This window comes from Drosophila gunungcola (assembly GCF_025200985.1).
Source record: "Drosophila gunungcola strain Sukarami chromosome 3L unlocalized genomic scaffold, Dgunungcola_SK_2 000002F, whole genome shotgun sequence".
NCBI lineage: Eukaryota > Metazoa > Arthropoda > Insecta > Diptera > Drosophilidae > Drosophila > Drosophila gunungcola.
In genome coordinates, this window is record NW_026453178.1 from 8,078,861 (window position 1) to 8,095,164 (window position 16,304).

The 16,304-nt window shown below is 37.1% G+C and overlaps 2 protein-coding genes across 2 annotated transcripts in view; one reads left to right on the plus strand and one right to left on the minus strand.

Annotated features, from left to right (window-relative positions):
* Positions 1-16,304, plus strand: part of LOC128257084 (MOB kinase activator-like 2) — a 35,105-nt gene that overhangs the window by 15,924 nt on the left and 2,877 nt on the right. Inside the window, 2 exon segments of the mRNA XM_052987902.1 lie at positions 14,090-14,250; positions 16,134-16,230. Coding sequence (XP_052843862.1) covers positions 14,090-14,250; positions 16,134-16,230 — 258 coding nt within the window.
* Positions 11,659-12,944, minus strand: LOC128257099 (salivary glue protein Sgs-3). The gene is made up of 2 exons (XM_052987926.1): positions 12,809-12,944; positions 11,659-12,687 (listed from the first exon to the last, which is right to left on the minus strand). The coding sequence occupies exons 1-2, from the start codon at positions 12,825-12,827 to the stop codon at positions 11,804-11,806; spliced, it is 903 nt and encodes a 300-aa protein (XP_052843886.1). The 5' UTR covers positions 12,828-12,944; the 3' UTR covers positions 11,659-11,803.

The window sequence follows — 16,304 nt, forward strand, 5'->3', positions numbered from 1 at the left end:
ATTCATAACGGCTGCCTTTGAAGATAGCACCCAGTTATTCTAATGCATATTTCGACAGTTCCCAACTGTTTTCTGGTTAAGAACCCCAACTGTGTTCATGTGACTCCTTTGATCCGACCCAAAACGGTGAAGTTAACTTCTAAAAGCCAACGGCACTTGGAAATAAATCGAGAGCTGTGTCTTAAACTTGAGAGCAATTATTCGTTAGAGAAGAAAAAACACAATTGCCATAAAACAAACTGGGTTCTTCTAATTTCGACCCCCAACCCCAGTTAGCCGACAATTGTGCAACGGTAGCCAGCGGATAACGTTAGATGCCCAGATGCTGGCCGTAATTATTTGCCCATTAGCTGGCTTATGGCAAATGTTGGAAATTTGGAACACGACTTTGGAGTCGAATGGGGGAGCAATGCCAAAGCAGCAAAGGTCAACGAAAATTTCCATTTCCCAGAATCACGCGGTTCCATCTGATGCCGAAAAGATGACAATGGGCGACTTGGCAGCCTCGTGAACTTGTTTCCAACATAATTGCAGGTGGGCTCCAAAAAAAAAAAAAAAAAAAACAGAAAGAATAGGTATAATACTAACAAGAAATTTAATGGTCTGAAATACGGTGAAGTTACCCTTTCTTAACCTTTCTTTAACCTTTCCTTAACCTTTCCTAAACTTTTTTGGAATTGGCTGTCAATTGTAAAATCTTCCTTTCTATAGAAAGTTTCATAAAAGAATTATCTTTTATATATTTTTAAATATATATATGCTTTAATTTAAGATTATTTAGACAAAGTTTTTTTTTTGACTTGGGGAAACGTAATTTTCTTTTGTTCCATATTACATTTGAACCTCATTAAATTCGACCTAAAAACGTAAAAACCAAACTAACCCCGCACCCTTTTAAAGTTCATTAAAACAAGAGCATCATTTGTCTCTTTTTACAGTTTTATGAACTGCCTTTCGTCGGTTTTTGCCTGAAGTAATTGCTACCGCATACAGGTAGCGCATAAAATACACTTTTTATGGGTTTTCCACAGTGTATTTGTATTGTATTTTCAATTTCACCCGCATGCAAAATTGCAGAAACAGAAAAGAAGTGAGTAACGAAGCCCATAAAAGTTTACCTTGACTTCGGACCAAGTTCCGGCTGTGGCTCATTTACGTGCCCAGCTTTTCTCCCTCTCGCTCGCTCTCTTGGCCGCTTTTTAATCCATTTAGCCACATGTGATTGCCCGTCATCAGCCGCCATCCATCTACCTGTCCGCGTGTAGAGTCTCTCTTTTAAATACTTTCCATTATTGTTATTATTATAGTGTGTCTCTTGCTTTTGTCTTCATCAGCGAAACATTAATGTCAGTTGTCGTCACCCCCCGGAGGTCGATGGGTTTGTAGGGGAGGCGGGGATGTGGGGATTTGGGGCTGTGGAGGTGGGGTCTTGGCCAAATGACTCACCCAATTCACATCGGCCAGCTGCTGTCGTCAGCTGTGTGCGAGAAGAGAGTCGCTCTTCTAAGCCAACTTCTCTCAGTTGACAGTCACCAGTTACCAGCTATAAGTTCCCAGTTCCCACTTACTACCAGTTCCCATTCCCAGCCAAAAACTCGTCTCTCTCTCAGCAGGCGATTGTGGTATACTACCACTGGGTATAAGTAGTTAAAGTGCAGATGGAGTATATTGGACTGACATAAAAAGAAAATAAACTGTTAAAAACCTAATTGTTATCGTTTAATATCGCTGTACTTGGTACATTAGTTATAATATGGTAAATATCCATTATTATTGTTATATATTATGTAAGGTGGCAGACAATAAAAAATAAATTTGAAGTTATTTTTCAAAATAAAAAGAAGCTTGAAAACTAAAAATCGTATTAGCAGCTTTTTCCCGATATGAACTACAGATGATTTTAAAATTATAAAAATGAATCACCACATATAGAGTTTGTTTAAAATTCAAACGAAAAATCCTTTGGTATTACAGAATCTGTAGATGTGTTTTAAAGCCAAATGTTCTTAAATGCTAGAAAGTATTTTTTTTAAGTCTTTGGTTAATTTTATATAGTTAGTATAAATTAAACAGGTTTTGATTACAGCGGGTTTTAATTTGTTCAGCTATGTTGGAAACAATTATAAGATAAATAAAATTGAAAAGTTTATTTATTAATTATGCTGACGGTGGATTTTAAGTTTAAGAAGATTTTTGTTGCTTAGACATTTTTGAAAGTAATTTTATTGTTTGCAAAGAAAATTTAATTTGGGATCCACCGTGATTATAGGGTATGTCACTTGTGGAACACTGGATTAACAGTGCTTCCAAAATGTTTTCGTATGCAGAACGAGTACCGCAGAGCCAAACGGGCAAAACGGTACTTTTCGATTTATAGCCGGGTCTTTTGTCTTGCGCCAAAGAAAAAGAGACGGAAACAGCAGCAAAATGATTGGGATTTGGACACATTTTGGCAGAAGCTGATTCATATCGGCGCTTTTGGCCATTTTCCCAAACCCAATCCACTGTCATCCCCACCTCAGTCATCCGTCCATATATCCATCGACATCCGCCATTGACAAACAAATAACGTTAATTAAAATGTATGTATATTTCCTAAGATCTTTTTGCCATGTCCGTGTCCGATACACAAAGAAAAAAAAGGATGGTTTGGTACATTAATTATTAATAATAAAATAAATTCAACAACCATAAATCCTTTGTCAATTTATTATTTTTGGTAAAACATCAAAACATTTAATAAATCGGCAATTGCACAATACCGAAAATGAAGTGAAAATGAACTTTTTAAGAAATTTTAAAAATATTAAATGAATTAGGTTTATGATATAAAAAGTCAAAGATCCTTAAAATCATTTCATTTTCTACTTGTTTTTTGCTGTGCACGCACATTTGTTCGTTGTTATGACGGTAAAGTTTTGTCTTTGTGCTTGATTAATGCGTAATTTAGTATTGTTAATTGTGACACACATTTAGCGAGATGGAGGGGTGATGAATGGAGGGTATGGAACCGCTCCCACAGCTTGTCTACCGCGTAAATGGAGCGTGGCTCTGATAGATTAATGCGTTCGCCATGAGCTGTTCTGTTCCCCAGTTGCTCTATTGTCTGCCACATCCACATGCAAAATCAATAAAACCCCAAGCTCCACAATTTGTTCGACAATTGCAGCTAGCTCATCGAGAATAGTGTGCAATCCGTTGCCATTGTGCAGAAAACAATATAATTAAATTGGAATTTACTTCCCTGTAGTCCATCCCATAATAAGTGGCTAAAGAGGTCTTTTGTTTTAGAAATGTGCACATTAAGAAACTATTTTAAACTGTATTGGTTTTGTTGATTCTGTTGAATAAACTTAATTAAGTATCTTTTTGTTACTTAGCAAAAGCTAAATATTAAAAAAATAGTTTAAACAAAATATAAACTAACATATTGACAGGTAGACATCATTACTTTAAAAACAAACAAAAAAATCTATAAAAGACTTTTATTTGGCTACATCCTTTAGTATTTACCACATTTAGAAAATTCATCCGTTTTCTCAATACCTTATATTGGCCCCAAATATGGTTACCAACATATTGTATATTTTTGTAACATGGCTCTGTATTCAAATAATGTAAATTCATGTTTTGCAGTCCTGAGCAAGCGATTAATTGAATAAATTTCGAGTCATTTGGCCGATTTTGATTGTTTTTATTAATTTATGACTGCAATTTTGTGACACCTTCATCAACCGAGTGAGACAGAGAGTGAAAGGGAAGAGGGAGAGCATGATGATCATCAGTTTGAGCAAGGCTAATTGAAAGCAACAACAACACGTTGAAAACAACACGGAACAAAATGAATATTAATTGTTTTAAATAATTTTGAACTTGGCAAAGGCAAAGGCAAACGAAAGCGCTGATGGGGCAAACAGCCCATTTGACGAGCGTTGTTGCCTCTTCCTCTCCCGCATTCTATCTCGATCTTTTTCATCATGAGTTTTATTTTGTTGGCGCGCAGCTGTTTGATTGTCGCACGCTTGGGGCACTTCTTGTTTTTACCCAAGTACAGTCATTCATCTACAGAGAGATAAACAAAATAATAAATCTTTTAAAAAAGTACATCTTAAACATTTAACTTCTGTCTTAGTTTAATATTTTTAAGTCGTGGATCCTAGCTGATGCAAAGGTTTTGTTTTTTTTTAATTTGGTGAAGTCAAATATAGTACAGCAAATGCTTTGGATTTTTTTTAAATGCTCTTTATAATCAAGTTTACTTAAATTTATTTTAATAAAAAATTATGTCAGCATGTACTGGTCAATTTTCTATATTTAAAATACAATATATCATTCAATTTTGTTTAAACTTAAAGATTGTTCCTATAAATTTTTATTATTAAAAGTATTACATGAATTTTTGAATAGCAACATCAAAAATTAAAACATTATTATTAACAATTTTAGTATATCTTGTTGGTAGCAATAATTTGTTTTTAAACAATATTATCTAATTACTTCAAAGGAGTTTAGAGGTTTGCCCCCTGATGTAGGCAACAAAAACTTACTGGCAATTTGCTAGAGTTGAGTACTCCTCTATCTATTTTAAGTGTGCATGTGGAATGACTTTCTTAGGGTCCACTGTAGGTGTTCCGTCTGTTTCTGTCGCTTTTTCTGCAGTCATCATCGACATAGCGTTTGGGACATTCGTCTGCGTCATTCGAAGCTGAAAAAATGAAGAAGAGAGGCTGCGCGGAGAAGAACCCAACGACGTGTTTGCATAACGAAATTTATGAGAGCTTCGTTATATTATATATTTGCGCAATATGCAATGTGTGCTATAGAAAAGCTCTAATGCAAACTGCCGTTACCAATTTCATTCAAAGTGCAACGATAGAACGGGATGTCTACATAGAGAGCGGGAGAGCGGGCAAACAGCTGATTTGTGGGGGCTTCTCTCGCTCTCTCGATTCTAACGACTGGGGGCCCTCTCTCTCCCGCGCACACAATCAAAGCGGGCTGCGCCGCGGCAAAGGTGCGCGTCGCGACAGACGGACAGTCTTCTGATTCCGCTGCCGAACGGCGGGCCGCACGCACGCAAAAAAAAAAAAAAAAAACAACAAAGGAAGCCCATAAATATTGAATATAAAAAAAAAAAAACAAAAAGTACAACAACGATCACTCGTTTCCTTCGGTTAACGGTACGCGTCATAATCAACCAATGGAGCAAAATAAGAAAAACAACACAAATCGACAATTGGGTGAACTTTATAATCAAAGCAAAACAAAAAAAGAAATGAAAACACAGAAACAAATTATGGATTAGTTTTGGAATCACAATTTAACTACATTTTAGAATGCCACTGAAACCAATGAACTATAAACCTGTTAAAACAATTAATTTTAACCGGCAAAAACTCACTCAATTGATTATAAATTTGGAAATAAATGTAAATTATTTCAGTGATTTAATTAATAACATTTTCTTAACCAAAGAATATGAATGGTTTAATAAAATAAAATGTTTTGATAATATTTAACATAACTCAAATTTAAAGGAATCATGCTCTGATAAATTATTTTACAGTATTAAAAACTTAATAAAAATGAATTTAATGACAGTGAATAAAATTAAAAATTGACTTTTATACCATTTGGTCCAGACTGACAATGTTTTTTGTTGTGCATCAAAAGCGAACCACAACCGGCGTAACGTCAACGCCAGCTTCAGCGTGCGCGTCACCCGTTTCAATGGACTTGAAAAACGCGTTCGACACCCGATTAACCGGCCCCCGCCCGCGATTAACCTTCAAAAAAGTTTGTCGTTTGTCTAAGTCCCCTCCCCCCGCAGCTCCTCCCTCTTTTGAACGTCGCCAAATTGTCTCTTTTGTGAAGTTTCTTTTGAGTTTGTGCACTCGTTTTTTGCCACTTTACTTCTCTGACAATTGCATAGTAGCATATACGTGAACAAAAGTACATGTATAAAACTGAATGGGTTAATTGGTTAATGTGTTGTTTTTGTGGCAAACAATCTAAAAGCTGTTTGCAATCAAATAATCTTATCTCGTGGTCTATTTCAAAAAGCTTCTACTTCAATGATTGATAGTGACAATTTCCGCTTAAGAAAATTGTAGTGATCTTTGGGAAAACAAACTTACATTTTGTGATTGCTTAATAAAAAAGGACAAATTTTCCCACAATAATAAAAAAAAATTTTTTTTTTCGTACCATGTCTTATCTTACAATTTGTTTTGTGTCATAAGTTTCAGAAATATGACTCATACTGGAAAGAAAGAAAAAAAAACGGTAGTCATACTATGAAAACTGAAAACCATACTATACTACCTAAAATAGTGCATTAAAAAAGGCTTACTTGGACTCAGCCATTTATAAAAGCGGAATACGTCATTTAAAAAAATATACAAAAGAGCATATATTTTACATTTCTGATACGTTTTTCTTTGAAAACGCAAACTGATAAGAGCCATGTGCAAACACACATCGATTTGCTCCCGATCGTTATCGGTGGAACAGTTTGTAATGGCAACAGGTTGGCTTTTCATGGATTTCACGGATTTCTTAATCGCCTTTGCCATGATTTATTCCATGCACTTGTACGTTGCCGACTATTTCTCATTCGTGCCTCATGAATTCGGTTGACTCACGAATTGACATCGATCAAAGGAGGGCAGACACATCGCCAGTCTTTGTACTTGACTATATCTGCCCACCCCGCAATTGTCGTTAATTAAGCTGGCGATCGCTCCGTTTCGCTTCGACTTGCCATGATAATTTATACGCACTTGGGGAAAACCTTTCGATATTCTTTTAATTGCCCAACTTTTGCTTTTAAACGTACCTGTGCTTAGATAGGTGTGTTCCTTCGCTTAATAGATAATTATCAACAGATAAGTGTCAACAAAATAAACCGTCGGTGGCAGTCCAGTTGCGGTGAGTGCGGTGCGGTATAGTGTGAATCCAATTGGATAAATGCACCGCTCGATCGGATGACGTAATTCGCGCCCGGTTGAGTGGCCTCTAGTGCCGCCTTCGCTATTATGCATTCTGTATGAATATCTGACGAGTGAACGGTTCCAACCGGTTACAGATGCAGATGCAGATACATTTACAGATGCGATTGCATCTCATAGCAATGGCAATGGCAAATTGTGGCTGTGATTGTCAATATTGATACAGTAAGGGCTCCATTAGGCGGATGATCAAAGGAATATATTGGAAACAATTAAATCCCCCTTGTTAAATAATAAAAACTGACCTATAATGTAAGTTAATTAAGATTAAAATTGTCAATGTTATAACTATAAATTTAATGATCAGTAATTTAGATTTTAGCCAGATCAATGTATACATCTAAAGTATATAATTTACAAGATTTCTCCTCTCAAATTTCAAAGTTTTTAAAGTATAAAACAAAGTACATTGTACGAAGCATATAAATTGGAACTGGGACCTCTTAATTTCGTCTGAAACTCCAGCGTAATTCAACCCAGCTCTATTTGCGTCTTGGGTCTTAAAGAGTTGCTGCCCCACATTTGGCTTGTGCGATGGTGTCTGCCTTTTATGTATGCCATTTACTTCATCGCACCCTGAGCTATCGTGTATCAATGAGACGTTTATGTGATGCCATTATTCTGTCACGTTTCTATGCTCATTTCGGCAGCCGAGTTTTTCTGTTTCTGTGGCTTGGCCTGGCCCTTTTGCCTCGAGTGTTATAAACACAAAGAGCCGGAGTCAGACCACAAAAAACATTAGTAGGAGACAGACCCCCGAGACGGAGCTAGTTAGACAGGCCGTGTCTATGGTTAGACCATTATTACATCATCCATATCATGTCATGATTGGGGTGACAGTCAATAAAGTTTGCGGTGAAAGCTCCTTCACTTGAGGTCTTTTCTTGTTCTCTTTCCATCTCAATTAAATTTGTATTAGTTGAACTAGAAATAAATATATTGAAAACATATCCAGTAAAAGCAAACAACTTTAAAATAATTTATGTAGAATAGAGGGTCAAACGACTTTTCTTATAAGGGCACTTATAATTCCCAACTGGTTCTAGTCCATATAAGCCATTAATGATTATATTTCTGTGCAAGCAAACTAGGCTTTGTAGATGTAGACTTTTTGAAAATCAAAGGAAATATTTTGTTTAAAATCGAGCCACTTTAAATAGCTTTTGAGTGTAGGTGTGTGCAATGTCTCGTTTTCCTACTTATCTTATCAGTCCTTTATTGCTGTTCTTGATATTGTCTTTGGCAGTGTTGTTGTTGACTGCATTCAAGCCCATTTGCGGCTATTAACTTATCGTACGACTCGGTTATATCTCCGCTGCTATGGTTGTTGTTATAGCAGTTTCAACACCTTTGGACACTTACACCGCCGTTACTTTCAACATCGTCAACAACAATAACCCGCCCCCACCCACACAGAGTCGCATATAGGCGGGTATATAGCTAAATAGTTACACAGTTGATAGCAGTTATGGAAAACCACGCTATGGATGGAGGAAAAGGCGGGGTAGACAAGGCTCTTCCATTGTCTATTGTCGTAGATGTGCCTTTGTTTCTTTGGGCGCAGTTTAGTCATTGTCTGATATTAAGCAATATTTCCAGCTACATCAACTCTCGATGAGCTCCATTTTCATTTTCATTTCGCTTGCTGTTCTTCTGTAATAATCAGCCCAGTTAGTCAGTCTATTTATTCATTTGCTCGATTTCATCATCATCAACAAATAGCATAAACATCTATTCAGATATAGAAATATCAGAATAAACATAATTTATGAATTATACCATATGTTTGTCATAAGGGCGGAAAATTGCAGAATATCTGTTAAGCTAAAAATGTTTTTTATAAGTACGTTTATTTGTTCATTTATTTGTTGGTTCTATCCCTACTGTGATATTTAAAATTTCAATACTTATCATTAGTTGTTCAATTTTAAAGTTATCTTAAAATCTAAACTATGAACAGGTCACGCTTTTGCTTTATCAGCTTCAAACTCGACTATAAATAAATATGGAGATAACCACCTGGATCTTGAATGTCTTTGTCTAGATTTTTCGAGTGACTAGCGACTTTTGAGTATGATATGCATATATGGAGGAAAATAATACCTACCTATGAACAATTAATATCTCGTGCGATGTGGCAACAGCAAAAGCCTTTTAATTGATAGATCAATATCACGATGATTGGTTTTGTGCGTAGCATATGGCGAGGCCTATCGCAATATTTTGGGGTAAATGGCACACGAGGGAGAAGTCGGGAAAGCCCGTTGAGCTTATCTGAAGTGATAGGGTGGTTGAGGGGATTGGACACGGGCAGCGACATGTGTGTTCAGGGCCACTCTAATGGGGTCTCATATACACCAATTCGTGGTCCCTTCGCTTTATATCAGCCCCCCTGAGGCAATGGGCCATATGTTTTGAATCGCAACAACAATAAATATATCATTAGGACAGGTTCCACGGTCATTTATGGCATATTGAATTCCCTGGACTCTAGTCTCTGACTTCTCTCCTTTGGCTAATTGTGATTCTTGACCAGCTCTGAATATTTCAAACTATTTGGCTTATCTTAGTCAAGGTCAAAGCTCCACCCACCCACCTTTATCCACTTAGTGCCAATACGGAACTGATGAGTTCGAATTTCAATTTTATTTATCACGAATTTATTATGCACCCATTTCGGCTCATCGATTTCATTCCAATTTGTTGCTGGCCTTTGCCTTTGCCTTTAGTTTTAGTTTTTAGGCTCGAGTCGTAGCGACGCAACTGGAAATGCGAAATAAAATCCAAACGTGCAAATATATTTGCGGCCTATTTTGCGACATGGAAGCGAGGTGTTTATGTGTAAAGAAAAAAAAAATAAAAATACGTTGGCCCAATAAAGCTCACAATTTATAGGGTTTGTGTGACGTTTCTCAGGAACTTCTTGTGAAATTGCGAGACCCCAAAAAGAAGCCGTCTTATCGCGCCACATAGCACGTCACTTCAATTCGTCCAGTGTGTAAATTGAGTGTGTGCGAGCGTGTATGGGTTAATGGTTTGTTTGCCAGCAGTTCTCATTCGATCGGAAAAGTAATAAAGTCGTCGCACGAATCGGTAATCGACTAAGAGCTTTTCCAAGTGAACGTGTAGTGTTTTTGGACTTCCAGTGATGAAATATGTGTCAGGGTTTCGTTGAAAAACCTTTCACTTTTTTTTTGATAATAAGACTAAATTTGTTTTGTTTTTTTTAATTATCTTGTTTTTATTTTGTTGATTTAAATAATGATGATTAAGGTTAACAGAATAATGTCCTTATTATTATGTAAAGTTTACTCATAAGTTATTGCTGTGTATTTTTTTTTTTTGAAACTTAGATTAAACGTTTGGGTGAAAGTTTTAGAATCTTAGCGTTAATTTTAAAAAGGCAGGATAAAATTAAAACTATTTTATAGTCAATTACATAACAAATGGAACTGCTTATAAAAATATTCTATAAAACCCTTTAACTTGTCTTACACGCTATTTGGCTTGCTTTGTAATGAAATGGTTTATAACTTTGGGTGAATTTAAGGGTTAATTTCACCTGCAACCTCGTGTACAGGGTTTGCGCCGCCTTGAGGTCCGACAATCTTAGTGTGCCATCGCAGGCAACATCCGGCAGGACTTTTAAATTGAGACTCGTGCTCAAGTCATTCAGGACGACCTTTTGACGCCTCTGACCTGACACGCAAATTTTGTGCGACAAAACGAAGGTACCACAGATCGATTGGTAGAGGCGAGTCCTTGGCATTATTTGGCCCTTGATGGAATAACTATTAGTTAGAGTGCCACCGCAAAAGCCCGCACTTTAAGCCACTCCATCTGGCTCTTGTGAATGCGGGTGGATTAGCATTGTTTTTTTTTTGTTGTTGTTGTTGCATGGGAGAACAACTGAACTGGGAGGTTATCTGTGGGTTTAATGGACTTCACCTGTGGGCTCCACGCCTCGCCGCCTCCCAGAAAATAATGGAAAACAAATGCGCACAATTGTCTGATATCCACATGTGCACACGATGTCTATATAACTTGAAATATGCATATGTATTTGGGTATTTCAAGTTTTATCAGCACGCTTCACTGCTATCATGCGGGAAAAGCGGTCGGTGGGTGGCATAATTATAATCACAACTAAGTTTGTTTGTTTAAGTGCCTAAAGAGCCGCTTGTGCCACTGGCTCTCCGTTCGACTTATAAATTTATTTTAACTTGGTTCTGCCCATGAACACGGTCTTTCATGGTCTACGCACTTTTTGTTTGCCCTCCTTGCATAAATAAAAGTAATGGGGAAAACAAATATGAAAAGACTTGTTGAATCTTAGCTTTGATAAGCATTATGCTTTTCATGTTTTTTGGCTAGGGTGGTATCTGATTATGAAGAAGGCACGTGATCTCATTTTGTAAAAAATAATATTATTTTGTAAAGCGTAGAAGTTCTAGTTGCCGAATTTTGTTTAGTAACAAACGCATCATGTTTTAATTTATCGAGAAAATATTATCAATCTATCTTCAAATGGTATAATAATATTAATTGATGGCTGTAATTTTAAGGATTTATATTCCTCTCATATCAATGTTTTTTATATTAATAATATTAGTTATTTTATGATATGGATTAATTATTTATTTGATAATTTACAAAAATTCAACAAATCTTTAACTAGCTGTAATAGATATATATATAATATAATAGGTGTTATATTGCTGTGCTCAAAATCGTAGAGACGATGATTTAAATGGAATTGGATTTTCATAAAACTGTGTTGTGGTTTAATTGACCTACAACATCCATTCCTTTTGACCACAAACGCACTGGCGGATTCTGCGATCCAGATTGCGGATCATATTGATGAGTTCCTGGCAGAGTGATTCCCTTTCAGGGCATCCATCGCATTTAACACCGCCTGGACCGCAACTGCATGGCTTTTTGGTGGGACGAGTTGTCGTCTTTCGAGTGGTTCTGCGAGTTGTCCTTGGAGTCGTCCTGCGAGTTGTAGTTGCTTTTGTTGTGGTTGCCTTCGTCGTTGTCGTTGTTGGCTTTTTGGTGGTGGTGGTTGTAGGAGCGCAAGTGGTTGTTGTCCTTTGGGTGGTTGTTGTCGTAGTTGTTGGAGCACAAGTAGTCGTGGTCCTTTGGGTGGTTGTTGTCGTGGTTGTTGGAGCACAAGTAGTCGTGGTTCTTGGTGTGGTTGTTGGAGCACAAGTAGTCGTGGTCCTTTGCGTGGTTGTTGTCGTGGTTGTTGGAGCACAAGTAGTCGTAGTTCTTGGTGTGGTTGTTGTCGTGGTTGTTGGAGCACAAGTAGTCGTGGTCCTTTGCGTAGTTGTTGTCGTGGTTGTTGGAGCACAAGTAGTCGTCGTCCTTTGCGTGGTTGTTGTCGTGGTTGTTGGAGCACAAGTAGTCGTGGTTCTTGGTGTGGTTGTTGTCGTGGTTGTTGGAGCACAAGTAGTCGTCGTCCTTTGCGTGGTTGTTGTCGTGGTTGTTGGAGCACAAGTAGTCGTGGTTCTTGGTGTGGTTGTTGGAGCACACGTTGTCGTAGTGGTTGTTGGAGCGCACGTTGTCGTAGTAGTTGTTGGTGCACACGTTGTCGTAGTGGTTGACTCTGGATCTGTGCAACCACATGCATTTCCTGCGGTGTATCCCACCAAGCTGATTAGCAGGATTCCAGCTACAAAGAAGCCAATTAATTAATTGTTCTTTAAATTGTTTTTGCACTTTGACAAAAATAATCAATTTGCCACTTTTTATTGTAATCCAAAACCACCAAAGAAGGTTTTTGTTTTACCCACCAATAATCGTCGCCTTCATTTTCGAAGTATATATATGAAATGCAATTTAATTCTTTAGAAATAAATTCACAAACTGATACCTTTCTTGGAGGAATCCTCTGCTTTTATAGGATCCCAACCAGCTCATTGTTTTTGTTAAGTTTGCACAGTGCATTTTAAAAATGGACTAAAAACCATTCGTTGAAAAGGTAAATAAGCTTGAACACCAGTCGTTTTGGGGTCAGCAAATAAAATTAAAACGTGCCAGTCTTTCCTCACTAAATTCAGAATTTTCAACTTGCACGCGTGCAAAATATTTGCTCAAGTTTAAGGTTTTTACCGTCTTTACAGGATCTTTGCAAATACATAATACTCTTCTTTCTAGGCCAGTTTTACGATTTAAAACAAAATGAGGGTTTTGGAATAGTATAATGCTTTGTTATAATATATTTATTTAATTTTTAACCTTTTCTTAGGTCTTATGATGGAATAAATGTTTTTTCTTTGTGTGATTATGATATCAACAATTTGTAATAATAATTTTTATATCAACGTTTTGTTAGTTTTCAAGGTCGTCAGTAGTCCTATTTTAAGATATCTTAATCACTTGGGGCCCCAAAGCCCTTGCCCTACCAATGAAAAGTTGATTAGCTTATAGTTTTGCTTTTGGTTCGCTCAGAGAGAATATTTCCAACCCATTACCGTGGGTTCTTTATTCTGGATCGGGCCGAGTGTAACATTTTTCAAGCGATAACATTTGAAGCGAGTCACTTGGACGCCACGGAAGCTTGTTCGGTTGGGTTCGCTTTTGGGCTAATTAGTTCTCATTGCGGATCGCAGGAGGCAAGATGACCAAAGCAACGTAAACAATACCAAAAAATGAAAGAAACTCTAAGCTCAAAGGTGCCAACAAGAATAGGAGTAACGTTTGTATCTGAATCGGATCCAAAGAGAAAACTAAAAAGTTCGCCATCAACGTCGACCTCAACAATATCAACAAGTACGACAACAACGACCACCGCATCGCCCCCACCGCCCCAAACTTCCTATGTGATTAAATGTCTGTTGAGAACGGCGCGTTTTATGTGGCAAGTGACGACAATACCCTCTAAAATCGGTGATACCATTGGTACCCTGTACCGTTATGCTCAGGACTCTGTCGATAGTTTTCTATGCGTAGCTGGGTGAGACTTTCCTTACAGATTTACTATACCCCTTTACAATTTAACAATACAAATAAATCACTTTACTATGTGTGAACATTATTTAATTGAAATGTTTATTTATTTCATATATTTACAGCAAGGCGCGTCGCAAGGAGCGCGATGGCGATCAAAATTCAACAGACACCAAATTGTATTTGGAGGAGAGTGTCCTAGAACGTAAATTACCTGAAGCTGATCTCAAAGCCTTAGTGGATCTTCCAGCTGGTTTGGACTACAATGAATGGCTAGCGTCACACAGTAAGTTTCCATTTCAAATGTTTATTAATTGTTGGATTTGCTTATATTGCTATTTGAAGTTCACGTGATTTTCTGATTTCCTTTTCAAATTGCTTTCATTTACTCACATCTGTCATTTGTCCCTATTGTTGGCAAGCTTTATCATGTGATTTACAAATTACTTTAACAATCGACTGGCCGCAAAGCGATGTCAGCTGCTGTTTGGCAAAAGTTTGATAGTCTAATCGCCACTGGGCACTCCGGTGGCTCCGGTTGAGTGCCCCGATTTATGAGCAAGTCTCGGCGGTCCACTATATACATTATCGTTAAGCCAATGAACTTGAACAGAAGTCTGGGCGATATCATTATCTGAGTGCGCTTTAAGAAGGGCCAGGATACAATATCAGGTTATTAGGTGATTGCTTTGTTTCGGAAAGGTTTAATAAATCAAAGGGGTGTTCAAATTAAATGCTAAAGGATCAATCAATTTTCGAAAGATTAATAAAACCCATTCAATGTTAAATCACTGGCAAAATGTGACGTAAACCAGTAATTATTTTCTACCCCTACTTTAATTAAATTTTAATAAACGCTTAATACCATGCTAAGCCAGTGACTGATGAGTCACATCTTAATTAGCTTGCTTGAAAGAATCTTTTTGGTTACATCATTGAAGGGGAACAGAATCGATTTTGAGAAATTACATCATCTTGTAAATAATCTGTTTGCTGCTGGGTGGCAGAATGCAAATTACACAGTTCTTTGTTGACTCAAATGAGGCAAATAATTGGCAATGTATCAGCAAAATGCCTCTGTCCTCCTGCACCTCCTGCCCCTCCATCTCCATCTCCATCTGCATCGACTCGTCATTATCTTGCCTTCGTTTTGGAAAAACAATCAAAGCCAAACTGTTTGTCGTGGGCGATGAGGATCAGGGTCATTTCACGTCGCCCGATGGCGTCAGCTGCAAGTTCATATATGCAAATTTAATACTTGAATTTGCTGACTTCGAAGAGACACCATCCCTCCCGTTTGGAACTTGGAACTGGGCTAAGAAAACCGAGTTAAGCCAGCGGCTTATTTTTGCTCCAGTTCTGCTGGCATTTCATAATGCGGCTCAGCTCTCTCCGACTGACGTAATGAGGACACTTGTGCAAATATTGAGTCGGCATTGACCTTACACCGGATGGTTCCGCTCAATAATATCATCGTATGCTGACGGCTGGGTCTTATCTCTGAACACCAGACACTGAAAGAAACCAATACAACCCGGGTGTCGATGATAAGATTTTCTTTGAAAGTTATCTCTATACCCCCTTTTGTTTTGCCGAAGAGTTGGCAAACATTTAGCAGGTTGTTGACTTATTATTGTATTTTTTTGTTTGTCTTGGAAATGATTGTAGATCCATGATATTATTAATCTTGTTTTTCAAACTTCTTGCTCCAAATCCAAATGTGCAAATGTGCATCTAAATAAGAAATTTAGATATTTTATTTCAATCTTTACATGAATAGAACCATGATTTTATTTAACTTATTTTTTAGCTTCTTTTAAATCATGATTTTTTTTCACTACTTTTTAAGATACTTTAAACTTGGTTTTTAAAATCATAATCCATCACAATTAATTCGTTTACGATTTAAATATGCTAGTTTACTTCAAATGTACTTAGTACAAGTTTAAAAAAAAAGAAGTACAAGATGAAAAAAATATCGGACTTGTTCACTTAAATTTAACATAACACAAATTAGTAAATTCGTTAGTTCACTAAATTATCCCTCCAATTAGTAGTAAAAAATTATTGAAAGACGGCACTCAGTCCCAAACAAAAATACATATGTACAATGTATTTAATCTCTAACCATTCTAATAATTGTTGCTTACTTTTTTTTTCTAATTTCAGCCCTGGCTCTATTTGAGCATGTGAATTTGGTTTATGGAACTATTAGTGAATTTTGTACACAATCCGGTTGCGCCGATATGACCGGACCCGGCAACAGGTGAGTCCTGAAAACAACTTCTTATTTCATTTAGTTCCATAATAATATATAAATGTGTATATGTTTTTCGGCAG